Genomic DNA, 18,329 nt, shown 5'->3' with positions numbered 1-18,329 from the left:
GGCAGCCAAATGTCTTGGGCTGACCTTAGTAAAAGTTAAAGTGTAAACCTAATCTCAGGACGAGCAATGTTGAAGTTAGTGGTTAAAGATGCACCAGTTCTGGTCTGAATTGTACTGGTTCACCGGTACAAATAGTGGGTCTGTCCAGAAGATCTCTTCAGCTTCAGGGTTAAGAGCCATCCTGCTGGGAATTCCATCAGGAATCATGTTGCTGTGTGTTTTGCTCAAAGCACTTCTACAATGCTCATTGCACAATAGCACTCATCTTTTGAAAATGCAACTTTCACAAGTCAGCGATGAGACCAGATGGCAGTGTAAACACATAACAGCTGACATATGTCTACCCACAAAAGAAGCATCAACAAAGCCCTCCACAAGGCATGGCATTCCTTTGGATAGGTGGGCACAATTTCTGAAGGATACTAATTTTGGGACCAAGAATCATGCACGTACATTTGCATTCTGCTATTAGAGTGAGGGGTCATGGGAGGCCCCTAGGCAACCCTAATTGACCAAAGATAGGGCAAAGTTTGTGAAAGAGCTCTCATGGAAACAGATAAGCAGGAGGGTTGCTGAATGTTTCCTTTTCATAGGAAAAAAAATCTGAATGCAAATCAGAGTGGATGGTGTTCACAAGCCCCTAACCAACTAGGAGGGAAAGAGGAGCACGGTATCTGCCCTCCCATCCCCTCTGTGCATGCCTGCAAGCTCATCCAGCAACATATGTGGCCATCCAAGATACTGGCACCAAAATGTTCCTGAACAGGGATCTGCGCAAAAGCCATGTGTGTGAATCCCGGAGACCAAGAAAAAGAACTATTTCTCCCTTTCGCTTAAGGCCTGCCCTCTCACTGTTGCCTGGACAAGTAGAGGAAAGCACAACACTAACCAGGCTCTGGGGCAGCCCCCGATGAGGCTGAATTCCCACAGAATAAGACTCTCTGCTGATGAGCTGCAGAACACAAATTGTACTACACTGCTTTTCTCAAGAGATGAAGTAAAGATTCCCAAGGAATACTAGAATTCAAGTGGGCAGTCCCCAAAGAAGTAGAGCAGGGACATTTAATAAAGAGGCTTTATTATGCAAACAGGAATGTGATTATTCTCATTTACAATGGACTCTGAATGGAACAAATAATACACGATTTCAGTACCTAGATCGAGCAAAACATCTATTTACATTCAAGTTTACACATTTTCTTCAAGTCCCACACAGGAGACGATCAAAGTGTTTGGCTGTGTTCTGGACTATGTAGTCATGGGGGTGTGTGAAGGATGATGGGCATTCACCACCCTCTGAAAGATTTTTCTGCAGCTGTTCACCATCTGAAGGAATAAGCCATTTTAAAATGGATACATGGATTACTTTTTTTTACCAGTTGCATGCTGTCATGATGACACATTTCAAAACATCTTTGGTCACATGTATGCCTCCCCCTTTCCCGTAAATGAAGCAGTCAAGAAGCACACCATCAGTTATTTCTCAGATTCACAGCTTCTAATCTTCTACTGAAACCGTCCAAAGATGACGGAAAACAACCTATTACGATATGCTCCAGAAAAAATGTACTCTTCCTGAGTACATTTTTAGTTTCATTCTGGGAATGTGGTGGTCACAAGACCATTGTTTCTTTACTTTCTTGGTATCTATAGCCTGCCACGTAAAATGTCCCAGTTTCGTATTTACAAACAGCTGGGACTTCATTGACTCCTGACAGAAGAGCTTCTTCTGTCCCCTTTGTTCCAAAAATATGTATCTGAGCCAGTAATTTCGCCATAATCATATTTAACATTTAAAATGAAAAATGTACAGTAGAAAAATATTCAATAGTTCACAAACATGAAAAAAAAAAATACTATAACATGCAACTAAATCCAGATTGTCCAGTTAATTTTGCTTACATTCTCACTAGTGTCAAGAAATATACTTACTGTACATGTCACATATTTGGCAATACTGGTGAAACCAGCACCTTCGTCAAGAAGACAGGAGATAATTGATTTTTCATTTATGTTCCAGTTGCAATGTAAACTCCATTCCCTCCCCCCAGTCAAAATTAACAACATTGGTTTCCGATTGCGTTTCCAAATTAGATTTTATCTTGGCACTGGGAAACAGAAAGTAATATCCTGATGACCTCGTGTCTGATGAGAACCTCTGATTTTCTGTTCTTTCCAAAGACACACATTATTTTCAGTGCACAGCGCTCATCAGGTGGTTCACTGGCTTTTTGGAGATCCCCTCGACAAGCATTTGCTGATTCATTCAATATATAGCTGCCCCTGATATATGGAGTGTTGCCAATAAGAAAGAATTCAACCTTTTGTCATCAGATATTCCACAGAGATCTTCACATATCCACTGGAGCTGTTTCTTGACTTCATGTGGTACTCTCTTTCGTATTTGTGGTTTGAGAGCCAGCAGTGGGGGGCTGGACAGGTGCCCCTTCTAATTCAGATTCACGTATAAATATTACAGCATCTCCACTTACATTTATTAGGCACTGTGCCTGCAATAACAAGGAAGGAACATCTATTTATACAGCTGGCAGCTTTTAAAACTGACAGATTCTTATAACTTAAACACAGAATTCTGTAGCTCTACAGATCCTACAACAAAGGGCCCCTTCTTCTCCGACACCAACTAACCGAAAAGAGTTTTTGGATGTATGGCAACAGCAGCACTGACAAAACCACTAGCTTTCTACATATAGCAAGAGCAGTTTTCAATATTAACAAGTAATACAGTCAGCCACATGGGCTCCTATACAAATTTGCTCCACGTAAATTAATCTACTGCTACTCTGATACATTTATATAGGGATTGTTATCATCCTTAACATATTAGGTTTTGGAATCAATATCCTTTATGAACTATGATGCCCTAAACTAGGCAACCATGTATTTTCAGCAAAACACATCAATGCCTTGTTAATACATATAATTAGCAAATTTCCAGCGCTTGGGGAAAAAACATTTTTGACTGCGACTCCTAGAAATTTTGAGCTATCAATTCCAGTCGCTAGGCTAAGTAGAGAATTCAAGTAATAGTAGTTCAAAAACAGATATTTTTCCAAACCTTTGCAAATTCACCAGGGGCAAGGAGGACCTGTCCCTTTTGCTTGTGAAGCTCAACATAGGAGTCCTAAATCAGTGCCTTGATTCAGAAATGTGTTGCTTAACAGTTCTTGGCTGCTGACATTTGGTTTGCATTAAGAGCCTTGTCTGGACTCCGAAATGAATAGGTAATGCGGGCAAGGCTTCTCTCATCTTGGATTGCTTATATGCAAACAGGCAATGTTCATTCAAGCGCTATTTACCTGATTTTTGTTTGGGTTCTCCATAAACACACACTGTTTCATGATGTATGAGACAACAGCATTTCCCCCCAGAGCTGCTACATGAGCTCTGACCATCGCAAACACTTCTGCAATGAAAGCATGCAGGAAGCCACTTACACCGCCCTCCTATATTAAGAAACACAACAAGAACCACGGATACACAAGGGATTCAGTGGAGAAAGCACCAGGACAAAAGAATCAATCATTACTTCTCTTTACTTTCAAAATTATTCTAACTTAGCGAAAGCTAAGTCCTGTATGCTTCAAAACAGCACACACATTTATCTAACAGTTTCCTAACACATTGTTTGGAGATTCATTCGTAGTTTTTATTATTATTAACTCAGCCTCCAGACCAATGAAGCAAATAAAAGCAACAGAAGCAATTAAGAGCCACAAATCGTATCCAAACCATAGAACTAAGAGATGGACTACAGGATGTGCTTATTTAATCCTCAGAAATATTTGGTGTTGTGGCTGTCATACAATAGTGCACATTAAGATCTGTTTCGAGATCTACAATACAACTCTATGGGGTGTTTGAACAACCTACATTTGCTTTAGTACAATAGGACTCAGAGTGGCAGTGCTTTTATAATGAGTGCATGTTCACATTGGCTTAGGATTGCTCTTTTAAGTTTTATTATAATATTTTATTTTGAATGTTTGACCTTGTATTCCACTTTTGGTAATTCTGGCATATAAATAGGTTAGACATTCACAAAATAAATTATAAAGGAATTAAACCAATTGTTGTGTCATTATAAAACTGCCATGGAGTTCAAGGAATGTTGGGTGGATCTCTGTGACCAGTAAGGCAATGGATTTGCACTCCAAGCCTCTGCTGTGTTCCACTTTTTTTTTCCTATTCAGTTTAACTAAAGTCTAACTGACCACAATGCCCTATTAAATAAAGCAAGCCCTCATGAGGGGGGCTCTGCACGGAATCTGAGAGAAAGAATGACTATTGTAGGAGGCTGTGTGAGAAAATTTTTTAAAGATATAACTCTAGAAACATGGGTATTTTACATGTGGTTAAGAGATTTCCGCTTTTACAGGTGATACTGGCTTTAAGAACACAGAACCAAAGAACTACCCTGTTTCCCTGAAAACAAGACCTAGCCTGAATATAAGCCCTAGTATGATTTTTCAGGATGCTCGTAATATAAGCCCTTCCCGAAACCCCGCCCTCCACCATTGTGCAGCATTGTGCAGCAACCAGAAGATGACATGACTATAAAATAAAACATCCCCTGAAAATAAGCCCTAATGCGTTTTTTGGAGCAAAAATTAATATTTTTGTCTTATTTTCGGGGAAACACGGTATTTGCATTCCATAAATGGCATTAGTGAACACAAATTGCCCTGCATGTTTGGTTGGTGAAGGCAAATGGAGATAAGAAAAATCAGAAGAGACAAGGGCAAGTAAATTTGAAATCCTTGACATTTTCTATCTATTCTGAATGCTGCTATCTTTTGCACACAGTGTACTGCAAATTACTAACCAGCCACTTTATCAATAGGATTTGGGGGCTGTGATTTAAAATTATGACTTTCAAAACCCACCAAACAGCATGGTCATAGTGATCATACTTGTTGGGGGATTCTGGGAATTGTAGTCCAGAACAAGAATTTTCAGAGCTTTGGTCATCAGTGACAGAAATACAAAACTTGGTATACAGCTTACCTCACGCAAAGATGTTGTTTCTCGTATAAAAAACATATTGATTATTCCAAGATATTTAGTTATCTTTGCCCCGGGGATAAAGGAAAGAGGTGTCATCTTAACAACTGGCACTGTAGAATTAATGCCTGATGGACTGAAACGGTTATGAGAATGTCCTTCTGTCAAGGGGCTTGGCTTGTCAAGAGACACGGCTGTACACACCAGGAGAAAAGAAAGAAAGAGGACAGGAGGATTACCACTCAGTATACACACACATGCGTTGGGACCTCCAGCAGAGCAACCCTTCCGTATGGTTTCCAAATAGCTTGGTGACAACATTCAGCTGCCTGTGATGCTCAGCCAAAGAAAGGAGATAATCATGCAGCACATGCAAACAAGAGACAAAAAGCTTGAATGGTTTTTTATTTTGGAAGAAGAGTGGCATTCCTGCAAAAGAAAACACTGAGGCCAGTGGCTGCACATACAAATGATCAGTTATCAAGTGAACACATGGGGAGGGAGGAAGGGAGTGTTTGGGAAAGGTGTCACAATTTGATTAAAAAAAATTCTGCTAAAGGGAACAACAAAGGTCTACAGGAAAGAGTGTGAAAGTTGACAAATTTCTCTAGTCCAGAATTTTTCAAATTTGGGAGGGTGTGTGCGTGCGTGATTCTTCATTGTTGTCAGCTTCCTGATCAATCTTCATCTTGAGTAACTACAGCGAAACAGTCGTTAAGTGCAGGCCACTGAACTACTTGGACAAAAATTAACAAGTCACCACTTTTCTAATTCAAAGATTAATGCCATTGGATATCATGCAGGTGATCCTTGCATGTTATGAGTAATTTCACTGAACTATACATACATTTTCTGCTGCACTGAGTAAGTATAGCTTTTCATTATACAATTCACAAGCCTATTTATCCCCTATATATGACTAGCAATTTGCTTTTGAAGCAATGGGAGTGCTCCAAAATTAGCCCAGCAATTTTTTTAAAAGAACAGACGGTGTAGTCTGCAGCTTTCACACTCGCACACTGATTTTTGCAACGCCACTACTGGGTACGAAGCTCCACCCCTTTGCCACTGAGAGATCAGAACTATGCTTCCAATGATCAGAAGGTGGTAGAAATGGCCGCCTACTTGTCTTAATTGATCCACGCCTTATGGTCTGAGCTTTCAGTTTAATGAATTCTATCCAGCTGTTGCATCTGTCTGCAAAGGAACTGTAATCAACTGACGTTGCTGGAAACACAGACAGAAAAACAAAAGAAAAAAACAAAGAAAAAATATGGATGATGTCCCTTTTGCCCACTGTAGCACTCTTTCTGATGAACCAGTCTATCTAAGAAAAAACACTGTTCCCCATAGCTTAAAAAAATACACCAGGCCTCAACACTCTGCCTGTTCAGTTGGACATTAGTAATTGGAGAGTAGCAGACAATCTGCCTAGCATACACACTTTGAAACTCATCACTGGAAAAACATATTTATTAATGAAAATATGTATATTATTACTGAATTCACAAGAGTGTGTACCATCATGGGACTGTATTACAATTGTGTAAAAACACAGGAAGCGCTCATCAGAGCTTTTGGAAAAACCAACTATAATAGTTTTGTGGATTCTGCCATCATTGCCAAAGCCATTTCTGGAATCCATGTCAGGGCTAGAACTGGATAGCAGAAATTGGGCTTTCTGCTACAATATTGTACTAGATTGCCCAGAAAATGATGTGTATGTACTTCTCATTCATCCAGAATGAATTTGGGGGAAATGGCCCAGAGCAGACACTTGATGGTCTGTACAAACTGAATAAAGGAGTGTGCTGAGACACCAGTGCGAATTTTAAGAAAAGACAATGCGAACTGGTGCCTCTACAATCCCTACAATTTTCAAAATTGTGATGCAATTGGAAGTCACTGTTACTATGTAGACCATGGTAGTAGGTCTAAATAGAGGTAGAACACCTACGTAAGGCCTGACGACCCTGAATATTCTTGCAGATTTTGAGATGTCTGCTAACTGATATGTGGTACCACAGTTGAGGCAAAAGATCTAGCAAATCTGATTGGGTTAATTTAGATGCAAAGAATTATAGCCTGGCAAATGGAACACAATTCATTCAGTCTGTCTCCCCATACAGTGAAAAACACCATTTTGTTTATTACGCAGAAACAAAGCCTCAGATAATTGGAACAAGGCTGGACTAATAAGAAAATGTCCATATTCTTTAGAAGTCCTTAGAATGCAGTATTCATATTTTAGGATACAAATCTTCAGCAAATAAAAATAAATCAATAAAATGAAATCTCTCAAGGAAAGAAGTAGGCAACCTCCAGAGAGCTGAACAATTGCACAGGGCCACCACTGCACATTGGAGAGCCTCACCCAAACCTCACATGCATTCCGAAAAACTCCTCACAAAATGAGGAACAGCTATTGAAACCAACCCTTGAGCCCTCCAGTGATCCAAATATTTTAAAAATACAGATAGTGTATTGGGGGCATTTGGCTTTCAAAACCTGCCAGAATTCTCCCACACCACCTGGTGGATATAAGGGGACTTTGAAGCAAAATGTTTTTTTGAAATATATATATTGATTTTTAGAGTATGCATGTGGTGAGGGGCAACTGGGGGTCTACCTGCAGCCTATGGGCCACGTGTTGCCCACCCCTGCATTATGGCAACAGCTTAGCTGATGTCAGTTGTGGTCCTGGATCAGATTTGCTTTCCACTAGCATTCAAAACTCATCAACCAAGGTTCATGAATTTATTGGGTCACCTCACCAGATCAGAGGACCAATCATTATTTTCAACTGTACTGAGATAATTAGTTTAAAGATTTACTTTTAAATCTTAGGATTTCCTGATGAGGAAATGTGCACATAAAACAAACACCACACGCCAGCCCTTCCCTGATCATGGGGTCAAAGCACTTTCTTTAAGATACACACCCTCCATTACAGGTAAAATTAGAGGATTGGATTACTAACCTGGGAAGCTTAACTATGTTCCCTATTCTTGCAAACATTAGCTATCCTTAGCGTAAGGACTATTTTTTACAAATCTATGCCAATACCAATAAGCCACATCAGAGCATGCTTTCCAAGGTAACAGGTACATACATTCTGAATGTTTAAAGTCATGTTCCAACTGCACTCCAACAGACCCAGGAATGCATTCTCTGTTCTGGCTTACATCTAAATCATGAAAAACTCACCTCTTTGGACAGCTGGTATACCTGTGTGGGAACTTGCATTCTCCAGGTCCTCTAGTAAGACAAAATGAATTCCACTCATGTGACATAGGCAACATTAGCTCAATTAATACACATTTTTCTTTTAAGTTTACTTGTTAGTGAGTCATCTGCTAGAGAAATTCCTCTGTTCTTTTCTTCTGGTTTCTATATCACACAATGGTTTTGCACAGTCTATTACCATAACATAATGCCATAAACACTGTACTGCATTCCCTAATGACAAGAAAAATGATAGTTGAAAATGACACTTAAAAATCTACCTCTCTATTTTTGCCTTTCAATCCCTAAGGATCACAGGAACATCTTGGAAAGCTAATTTCTCACAGCTTAAAGAGAGCAAGAGTAACATTTGCAATTTTCAGCTGAAACTACGGAAAAGTAAAACACAGGGTCTACAAAACAACTTTGCTGTCTACATTCTACAATGATAGCCAAGCAGCAATCAGTTTTAAAGGCTAACAAAGCATTAGAGGCTGATATTTGCAGTAGCCAATAGATTAATATAGAAATGAAGGCTAGAGAATTAATTAAACAGAGAACAGAACATTACGATTAAAAGTTTATTCAAACAACGCCCAAACTATATAGGCTTTGGTTGTAGAGCACACAAGCAGTATTTATAGACTGGACTATTTTGCCAATATGCATTGGGATCCACACACAGAAGCTTTAGGCAAATCACAGTCTCCATTATGCATACACTTGACAGTCTCAGGAGCAGGATTGGCTGGCAATATTTTGACATTCCACCAGGCATAAAAATGACTAAATCAGAGATGGGAAATACTTCTTTTCGGACGATACATCCCAGGATCAGTCAGCACAGTCCCTAGATTCTGAGGGTTGCAGTCCAAAAACACAAGAAACATTTCCATCTCCGATGTGGCTAGTGTAGCACTCCCCAATAAGGTACCACCAGATATGTTTGACTACAACTTCCAGAATCCCCCAGATACCAAAGAAATGGCATAGCCTTTTGGCAAGATTCCAGACTGGTTGCTCCCAGCTGATTCTTACAGGCAATATGTTAACTTTTGTGCAGAAGAAACAAGGGTACCAGCATATCTCAAAGCAGAAATCTGGAGGAAATGAGGGCACACTTTACTATTTTTAAAGTAGCAGATTTCTTAAAAAATGTGATGGGAAACAGCAATTTTGAGAGAAAATTATATCTCACAGAAATTTGTAGATTTTCATCCAGAGATCCAGAATCCACTTTATTCCCCCCAAAAGATAGGTGACCAAAAACCCTAGATTAATGCTCACTTTCTTACATCTACACAAGTTTTGTAGATGTACACTTGTTTGGACAGAAACTTTATGTTCAACTTTGCCTTATGATGCTCAGAAGAAGAGGAAGAGTCATTCAAGGGCAAAGATAGTCTATTATATCAGGACCTGCATAGGAAGACAGAGAAGGAATTGGGTCTGTTTGCATCTTTTTTGGTGGCTAGCATCAGACCAACATGACCCTGTAGTTCATCAAAGCTCTGCCAACTTCTAGCTAGTGGCAGTTTTGTTTCCACTATGCAGCAATGAAGTCCATCAGAGCACCTGGTCTCCTCTCAACCTACTTGCACAAGTCAACTGTATTGCTTCCTCATAATTATGAGAGGTCAAGCCAATTCTGACTTATGCCAACCCTTTTCATGGTTTTCTAGAAGTGATTTATCATTCTTTTCTTCTGGGGGGCACTCTGGGACGGTGCAGCTTGTCCAACTGGCTATTTTCCCAGCAGGCACAGGGCAGAATTGAACTCCCAATCCACTGAAATCCACAGCCACGTACCCCAACCCACTCAGCTATCCAGCCAGCTATCTCCTTTTTATTAGTCAGCTACCCTATGATTGTAGAAAGAAAAAGCCCAGTGAAGGAAGGTCACTTCTTCACTGGTTTGTAAAACTAACCAAAATAATTAATTGGACAAGAACTGGGAGCAACATGTTTGTATCAGTATACCATGAAGTCTAACTTGCCTAAAATGTACAGCTTTGTTTTAAACTGCACATATGCTCACAATGCAGTTTTATCCTTCAAGGTGTTAAAAGTGAAAAGTCTCAAAAATTCCCTTTCAGAATGCAAGGAAAAATTGAGCACTGAGATCTTAACTTGCTCCTACCTAAGAACAATGAATGTTTACAATGAAATAAACATTTGAGAACTGTAGTGGAATTGAGGTTTTGAATCAAATACTGTATCCTGATAGCAAGGTTGCCAGTCTTTCATAGAACATACAGCATCTGTGATTCCTAAGAAACTAAACATATGTGTGATGAACACAGGGGGATTCTGTGTCTAGCCTAGTAACTACCCCTCTCACACGATAGCTTCTAGCCACACTCATTTTCCACATGAATCACCACTGTATCCTTTTTGGGTCTAAATAAACTTTTCCACTAAGTATGTCACCTCAGGCTACACAGAAGGGGACATGTCTGAACACCAATGGTGGGCTAACTGTGATCTACCAGCTGTTAATGAACTGCAACTCCCATCATCCGTGACCATTGGTTATGTTGATCTGGATGGTTTGGAGTTGTAGTCCAATGAGATAGTGCTGATCCCTATGCAAGATAAAAGTAAACTTCTCATATACAGAAAGCAGGGGTATGTGTTTTAAGGTACAATTCTTGTTGCAGGCCTGGCTTTCTGGTTGTCGTAGACGTTGAAAAAGCCTGGTAACATATACCCACACCTGCATGCCGAAATAATAAAATCACATGCTATTTTTCCTGATGATGTTAATATTTATTAGGTCTCTTTCATTGTCATCATAATCACCACCACACTTCATGACCTGCAACTTCTACCATATAGTTTACATTTGCTGGGTTGCTTCTTTCCTACCCCATCTTTCAAATAGAACCTTCGCTTCTTTTGTCCTCACAGCTTATTTCCTTTGTGTCTAAAATCATGCTAGCATGAGATACAGTAGGACCCCCATATTCACAGGGGATCAGTTCCAAGCCCCCTGCCCCTCAGATGCTGAAAAACACAGATTATTTTAATAGTGAACACTGTACATAGCATGGTCTCTGGCTTTATCTAGTCTCCAGTTCTGGAAATGACACTGTAGAAACATGTGTCTCTAGTGAATGTTATACATCTCGGGCTCCATCTAGTAGCCAGTTCTGGTAATTTTATCATTAAAATATATATTTGTCGATATTTTTCTTTTAATGTTTTCAGACTGACTAGGTGAATAAGCAAATACTGATCTCATGGATAAGAGGATCCTAGTGTATACTCATTTTTAGCAATATAATTCCATTCAAGATTTTTTGGAGAATTGCAGACTAATGATAAAATATCAAAATAGACAATCTCAGTTAATGACACAAAAATCCAGTAATTTGTACTTACCTCCTTAACTTTTACAGAGCTTAACTTCTAGCTTTACCACTGATTTCAAACAATATTTTGTTCCACTTTGCCTGTACCCCTGATATCTACAATTACTTCTGTGCAAACTTTATAGCATAACAGAGATGGCAGGATTTCAAGAGATTATCAAATTTGAATTCCCTATCCAAACCAAAATCCTTCATACATTACTATCTTAACAAACATATCCTTTACTACATGGACTTCAAAACACTCCAAGCACATAACAGAAATGATCAAGGTATGGGATGGTCAAGAAAGACTCAACATTTTAACATGGTAGAGATTTCTTAGACAAGCCTTTAATATTCCTGCACAAACCGATAAACTGATGTTTGCAATACTGTCAAAAAAGTTTGTTTGTAACACTGGAACAGGGCTCAAATAAAACCCTACGAAACTCAGGGAAATTTCTACACTCTTGACCTGTTGCATGTTGTGACATGCATGAAAATGACATTGTTGCCCTTTACAGGTTGCTAAAACAGTAATGCAGCATTGTGAGACTCTAAATAATGGCTTTCAACAGCCAGGAAAAACCAGACGTTCTCCTTCAACTGTTGTCTTTTTTTTTTTTTTTAAGTATCACTGTTGTTGACGGTTAAACAGACTTTTCAAGTTTATGAACTACTCTTGTTTAATGGAAGCAACTGTATAATAAGTGCACACACTACACAGACAACGTTGACTATTGTATGCCACTTTCAATGCTGGGGGGAAATTGCTTTTTTTCTACTCCCAGTATGTTAGCTTTATTCTGCTGTCCATGGTGCTGATCTCCCTTTTTTTTTTTTTGTAGATTGTTGTCTTAGAATGTTGACTATATAAAATCTGTTTTTCCAACTATCTGAATGCTGCTCGGCTAAAGAAAATTTGCTGCTTACTGCTGTAGAATCATTACCACACAATTTGTTATAAGAAATTTCTTGTTTTCAGAAAAAAATTACTTGTCTTCAACAAAACATCAATGGATGATCATGCCAGTTCAAGGAACAGCACAGTTTAACTACAATGATTTATTAGTTTAATCTGCACTTCTGACAACCATGAAGGGCCACATGTTCCAGCACAGAGCTGGAGAACCATAAGCAGGGAGTGGAGGTGGGTGAGAGGATGGATCAATACTTCTACTGTTTTCCATGTCTTTACATTCTACATCATGGCCATACACTATAGCTCAGCTAAGTCAGCATGGAATATGTTAACTAGAGTTCCATTTAAACCTTTTGACAGGAACAAATAGATACTGAGCTGGCTCTCTAGCAAGTATTTCTTGCTAACACATATGTCATACTCGCACACTTTACTTAATTTAGGGTAACCATATGTTAAACATCGCCTTTTGTGGCTCTGTGAAGAAACGTGGGTAGAGTCTGCTTAAGTAAAGGACCATGACAGAAGGAAGTGCTATCAACTTTTCCCGAATCCCCAAGTCCCAGGTAGGCACTCTTGCTGAACAGGTGTCCCAAGCACATAGAGACATGCTCTGGTGTGTGCATTTCCAAGCAATTACGTAAACATCCTACTGCCAAATAGGCAAGCACAGTTAATACCTGGGAAAGAGGAGCTCTGATAAAAGAAGGCTCTGCTACAGATCAAGGGCTTCAACAATGGCAGAAGAGTACATTTTGTCAAAATGCCAGAACAAGAATGAAGAAATGTCAAAATATTTGTGATGGCGTGTGCGGGTGTGTGTGTATCTGTTTGCATGGAATAGAAATACTACGTTCAGGTACGAATTTTGTTAGACAAGGTGGAATGCAATGTTATTTGCTGCCATAAGCGGTGTGTTACAAAGCAGAACGTAAATTAAACGGTGTCCTTTCACAAATTTCCCGTATACACAGCATATCTTTAGCAGTTTTACCTATGATAAGATCTCTCATCCTTGAAAATACTGTGGTGCCCCGCACAGCGACGTTAATCCGTTCCAGGATTAACGTTGCTATCCGGATTCATCGCTATGCGGGGGGGAACTCATTAAACTCCGTTTAATGTGTTCCTATTGGGGAAAAACTCACCGCTATGCGGGGAATCCTCCATCCGGCCGCCATTTTCGCCGCCCGGTAAGTGAGGGAAGGGTGGGAAAACGCTGCGGGCGGCCATTTTGTTGACCCGGCGGCCATTTTGGAACTGCCGATCAGCTGTTTGTAAAACATCGCAATGCGAAAATCGATCATCGCAATGCGATGTTTTCCCTATCTAAAACATCGCAATGCGATCGCATTAGCAATCGCAAAAAACGCGTCGCTATGCTGATTCGTCGTTAAACAGTGCGCTCGTTAAGCGAGGCACCACTGTAAATGGTCTATTTAAAATGATACATTTTCCCAGAATACATTAATATTGGGCACAGCCCCTCAATACTACACTAACACTGCCCAATCAGCAAGGATTAATGGAAAGTAGACAGATTATTGACCAAGTTGTGATGCTATTCCAGCAGTCTAACAAAACAAAAGACGTGATCAGGAGGAAATTTTATCTGCAAGTAGAATTTGCCCCTTTGGTCCTATTAAATTTATACTGGCACTGCAAATGTTTAATGTAAACATAATAAGCATATTATGTGTTTTTCAATAATTATTGTGCCTGAAGAGCAACTTATACGAATAGTCAAATTCTAATGGAACAGTACATACAAATCATAAATCACCCAAACGTATTTTCAAAATCAAGCATCTCCAATCCTTCAGAAAACTGAGAAGAGTCAGAAATATATTGACATGGTAGTGATGAGCTTGATGAAGCAACAATGGGAACAGACACTTTTTAAAAACAAACCAGACTGCCCAATATTAAAAAATCTCTTTCAAGAAGAGTAGTGTATTTTCTGAAAATTAAGTTAAGTTGCAGAATGAAGCAGATGGAAATCAAGAAGGTACTAACTGGAAGAACAGTTTATAAAAAGGCATGAGGTGACTCACTAAGCACCAACCTATTAGTGAATTGACAAGCACCAGAAATATATTGACATGGTAAATATAGTCTGAGGAAGTGGACTTGTCCATGAAAGCTCACATTAAAATATAGCAGTTAGTCTTTAAGGTGCCAAAACATTTTTGTCTTCTTTATTTTTATTTATTTATTGTTTTGTTTTTGCCTCATAGTACACTGGTGCCTTGACTTACAAACATCCCAACATACGACCATTTCAAGTTACTACCAGCTCCGGCCGCAAAATTTGGTTCTACTTGTGACTGGAGCTTTGAGTTACAACCAGAAAAAGGCAGGGAATTGTAATTGCTAACCGTTGGTGGTGAAGAGGCTGCTTCTTTGTAGCTCTTTTGCCCCAGCAGTTAGAGTGAGTGCGATCGGAGGACGCTTTGGACTGCATAGTAAGGTAATGGGTCTTGCAGGGTTTGTTTGCTTTTTGGGTTTGTTTTTTTCCCATTTCCAATGGGTCTTGCACGGTTTGTTTGCTTGTTTGCTTTGCTTTTTCTTGCATTTCCAATGGATTTTGCACGGTTTACTTGCTCTCTGCTTTGCTTCTTTTGCATTTCTGAAGGGTCTTGCACTGTTTGTTTGCTTTTCTTTCTTTCTTTTCCTTTAGCTGGAATGGATTAATCGCGTTTCTGATGGGTCTTGCAGTGGTGTTATTTGGTGATTTTTTTTCCCTTCAGCTGGAATGGATTAATTGTATTTCAATGCATTCCTATGAAAATGGTGCCTTGACTTACGACCATTTCGAGTTACGACCGGAGTTCCGGAACCAACTAAGTTCGTAAGTTGAGGCACCACTGTATATGTTAGCACAGACGTACATGGCTACCTCTTTTAAAAATACACTACATTTTTGCATAGGTAGAGCCAAGCAGAGCCATACAGAAATGAATATTGGTAACAGAATTTTGCTACAAAAACATCTCCAGTGATCCTATCTTCACAATCACCTTATCTGGCAACAAGCTAGTGTAATTTCTTATGACTGACTTGGTACACAAATAAATAAATAATAAAAATGGTCTGCTTTTTTAGTGTTTCTTTGTAAGGAAGGACTACGTTCTAATCTTCTTGTTGTTTTAGTTCCCTTTTCTGTATCTTTGCCTCTCTGACAAAAGCTGTTTTGGTCCACAGTAAGGAGAAAAGGACATAACATTCCAAATATGCATACACCAATAGTTCTCTAATGCTATTTGCTGTTTTTAAACTGTTAATCCCTTTTCAAAGTCCTTCACAACCAAGGTGACATTTTAAATAAGCCTTCCACACTATGATGCCACTAAATGTTTCCTGGATAGGTAAAGGTAAAGGTTCTCCTTGACAATTTTTGTCCAGGCGTGTTCGACTCTAGGGGGCGGTGCTCATCCCCGTTTCCAAGCCATAGAGCCAGCGTTTTGTCCGAAGACAATCTTCCGTGGTCACATGGCCAGTGCGACTTAGACACGGAACGCTGTTACCCTCAAAATGGCTCTCCCCCCTCACAGGGAGCAGGGACCTATTGTCATGGTCCGCCCTCGAAGGATACTGGATCCAGTTGGATTCCAGGACGCCATGAAAGGTGTTACGGCTGAACTGGCTGGCGCTCTTGTCGAGGCTCTGGTTGACGGCAGGTTCACTGCCACAGCTAGGGCAGTAGATACGATCGCTCCTAAAGGCCCTCTCCAGCGCAGTGACTGCCCGGCACCCTGGTTTAACCAGGATCTCTGGGCGTTGAAGCAGGTCTGGAGACGGATAGAGCGCAAATGGAGAAAGGACCCAACGTATTATAATTGGATAGCTGTCAAGGTCGCTACTAACCTTTACCTGGCTAAGGTAAAGGCTGCCAGTCGAGCATACTTCGCTAACCGGATAAGCGAAGCGTCCAACCAGCAGGCGGCATTATTCCGTATAGTGCGCGACCTATCCGGAACTGGTCTGAGTGATGGGCCTCCCCCTAGTTTTTCACCGGACCAGTTTGCAGCATTTTTAAAATCGAAAGTGGAGGCCATTCACCGGGACCTCTCTCCTTTTTTGAATACAGTGAGTCGAGCCCGGTGACTTTCGATTCCTTTCAGCCTGTCACACCTGATTCTGCGGCCAAGGCACTTGATCGCTGGCGTGCCACCACCTCCTCCCTTGACCGTTGCCCGGCCTGGCTAATCAAAGCAGCCAGGCCTATAACAACGGAATGGGCCACTGTAATAATTAATGGGTCTCTCCTTGAGGGCAGGTTTCCATCTGCCCTCAAGGAGACACTCATTAGGCCCATCAGAAAGAAACCTAATTTGGCGGCGGACGAAATTGGCAACTATAGGCTCGTCGCCAATGTTTCTTTCTTAAGCAAAGTGGCTGAGAGGGTGGTGGCCGACCAGCTCCAGGCGCACTTGGACGAAACAGAGGCCCTGGATCCATTTCAGTCAGGCTTCAGGCTGCGCCATGGTACAGAAACGGCATTGGTCGCCCTGTGTGATGACCTGTTGAGGGAGGCTGACAGGGGCAAAGTGTCTCTGCTGGTCCTCCTCGACATCTCAGCGGCCTTTGATACCATTGACCACGGTATCCTCCTGGGGAGGCTCTCCGAGCTGGGAATCGGCAGCCTGGCACTGGCCTGGCTCCGTTCCTTCTTGGAGGACCGCCCCCAGAGAGTGCAACTTGGGGAGAGTATTTCGGCCCCATGGAGTCTCAATTGTGGGGTTCCACAGGGGTCGATTATCTCCCCAATGCTGTTCAACATCTACATGAGGCCGCTGGGTGGGGTCATCAGGGGGTGTGGAGCCTTGTGTCATCAGTATGCCGATGACACTCAGCTCTAAATCTCCTTTTCACCAACTGCAGGAGATGCCGTTCTGTCCCTTCAGCGCTGCCTGGGGACTGTACTGCAATGGATGCAGGAGAACGGGCTGAGGCTGAACCCGGACAAGACGGAGGTACTGAGGGTGGGTGCCCCCACAGTTGGGGATTTGGGAAACTCCCTCTCTTTTGGGGGGGGTGACTCTGCCCACCACGGATGGGGTCCGCAGCTTGGGGATCCATCTGGACCCGGCGCTCACTATGGAATCTCAGGTGGCGTCCATGGTCCGCTCTGCCTTTTTTCACCTTAGGCGGATAGCCCAGCTGCGGTCCTACCTTGATGTTGGGGTGCTCACTACCTTGGTGCATGCGCTCGTAATCTCAAGATTAGACCACTGTAATGCGCTCTACGTGGGGCTGCCTTTGAGGCTGCTGCAGAAACTACAGGTGGTGCAGAATGCGGCAACCAGACTACTACAGAAGAGCCTCGTGGCGCAGTGGTTAAAACGCTGTACTGCAGCTAAAACTGTGCTCACGACTTGGGGTTCAAATCCACTAAAAAGGGGGATTGTGCTATGTAGTGGAGAAAGTATATGGACTTGTTTGGAAAATTTATCTGCCTCTTAAACAATATTTGCTACATCCACCACCTACCTCTTTCCTATTGCATTTTCTGCCAGTTCTGATAAGTTTTTTTTTTTAATTCATCATAGTTCCCGAGATGTTGCAGGTTTCTTGCCTAGGGATATTCCTAACACCTAGTGCTGAGGAAGAAGAACTGGAAGCCTTCACATTTAGTAGGATTCTGCATCAACCACAAAGCTTGGTTGAATCCTGATTCAGAAATCGGAATGATAGACTAGGTCTCAGGATGTAGAAAATGGGATTGGTCTTTATTCCAGTTCAAAAATGCTTGACGCATTTGGGGGCACAGCCTTTTTTAGGAGCTATGTATCAAAACA

General features: G+C 41.1%; 1 protein-coding gene across 50 annotated transcripts in view; it reads right to left on the bottom strand.

Moving 5' to 3' along the window:
• Positions 1 to 1,061: 1,061 nt before the first annotated feature.
• The window catches only part of C2CD5 (C2 calcium dependent domain containing 5), a 106,681-nt gene continuing 89,413 nt past the window's right edge, over positions 1,062 to 18,329 (bottom strand). For 41 of the 50 annotated variants that reach the window (XR_013536815.1, XR_013536816.1, XM_078376436.1 and 38 more), the window contains 5 exons: positions 8,233 to 8,283; positions 6,151 to 6,252; positions 5,029 to 5,219; positions 3,321 to 3,467; positions 1,062 to 2,510 (listed from right to left, as the gene is read on the bottom strand). Coding sequence is in view for 48 of the 50 variants with exons in the window: in XM_078376436.1 (XP_078232562.1) it covers positions 2,382 to 2,510; positions 3,321 to 3,467; positions 5,029 to 5,219; positions 6,151 to 6,252; positions 8,233 to 8,283 (620 nt within the window). In the remaining 2 variants the exon portion in view is untranslated. The remainder of the gene's footprint in view (positions 2,511 to 3,320; positions 3,468 to 5,028; positions 5,220 to 6,150; positions 6,253 to 8,232; positions 8,284 to 18,329) is intronic. The other 9 variants (XM_072999714.2, XM_072999715.2, XM_020813959.3 and 6 more) reach the window with 2 other exon arrangements.

The sequence above is a fragment of the Pogona vitticeps genome, chromosome 5 (assembly GCF_051106095.1).
Source record: "Pogona vitticeps strain Pit_001003342236 chromosome 5, PviZW2.1, whole genome shotgun sequence".
NCBI lineage: Eukaryota > Metazoa > Chordata > Lepidosauria > Squamata > Agamidae > Pogona > Pogona vitticeps.
The sequence above is the reverse complement of the archived record's forward strand: the minus strand, read 5'-3'. Positions and strand labels throughout refer to the sequence as shown.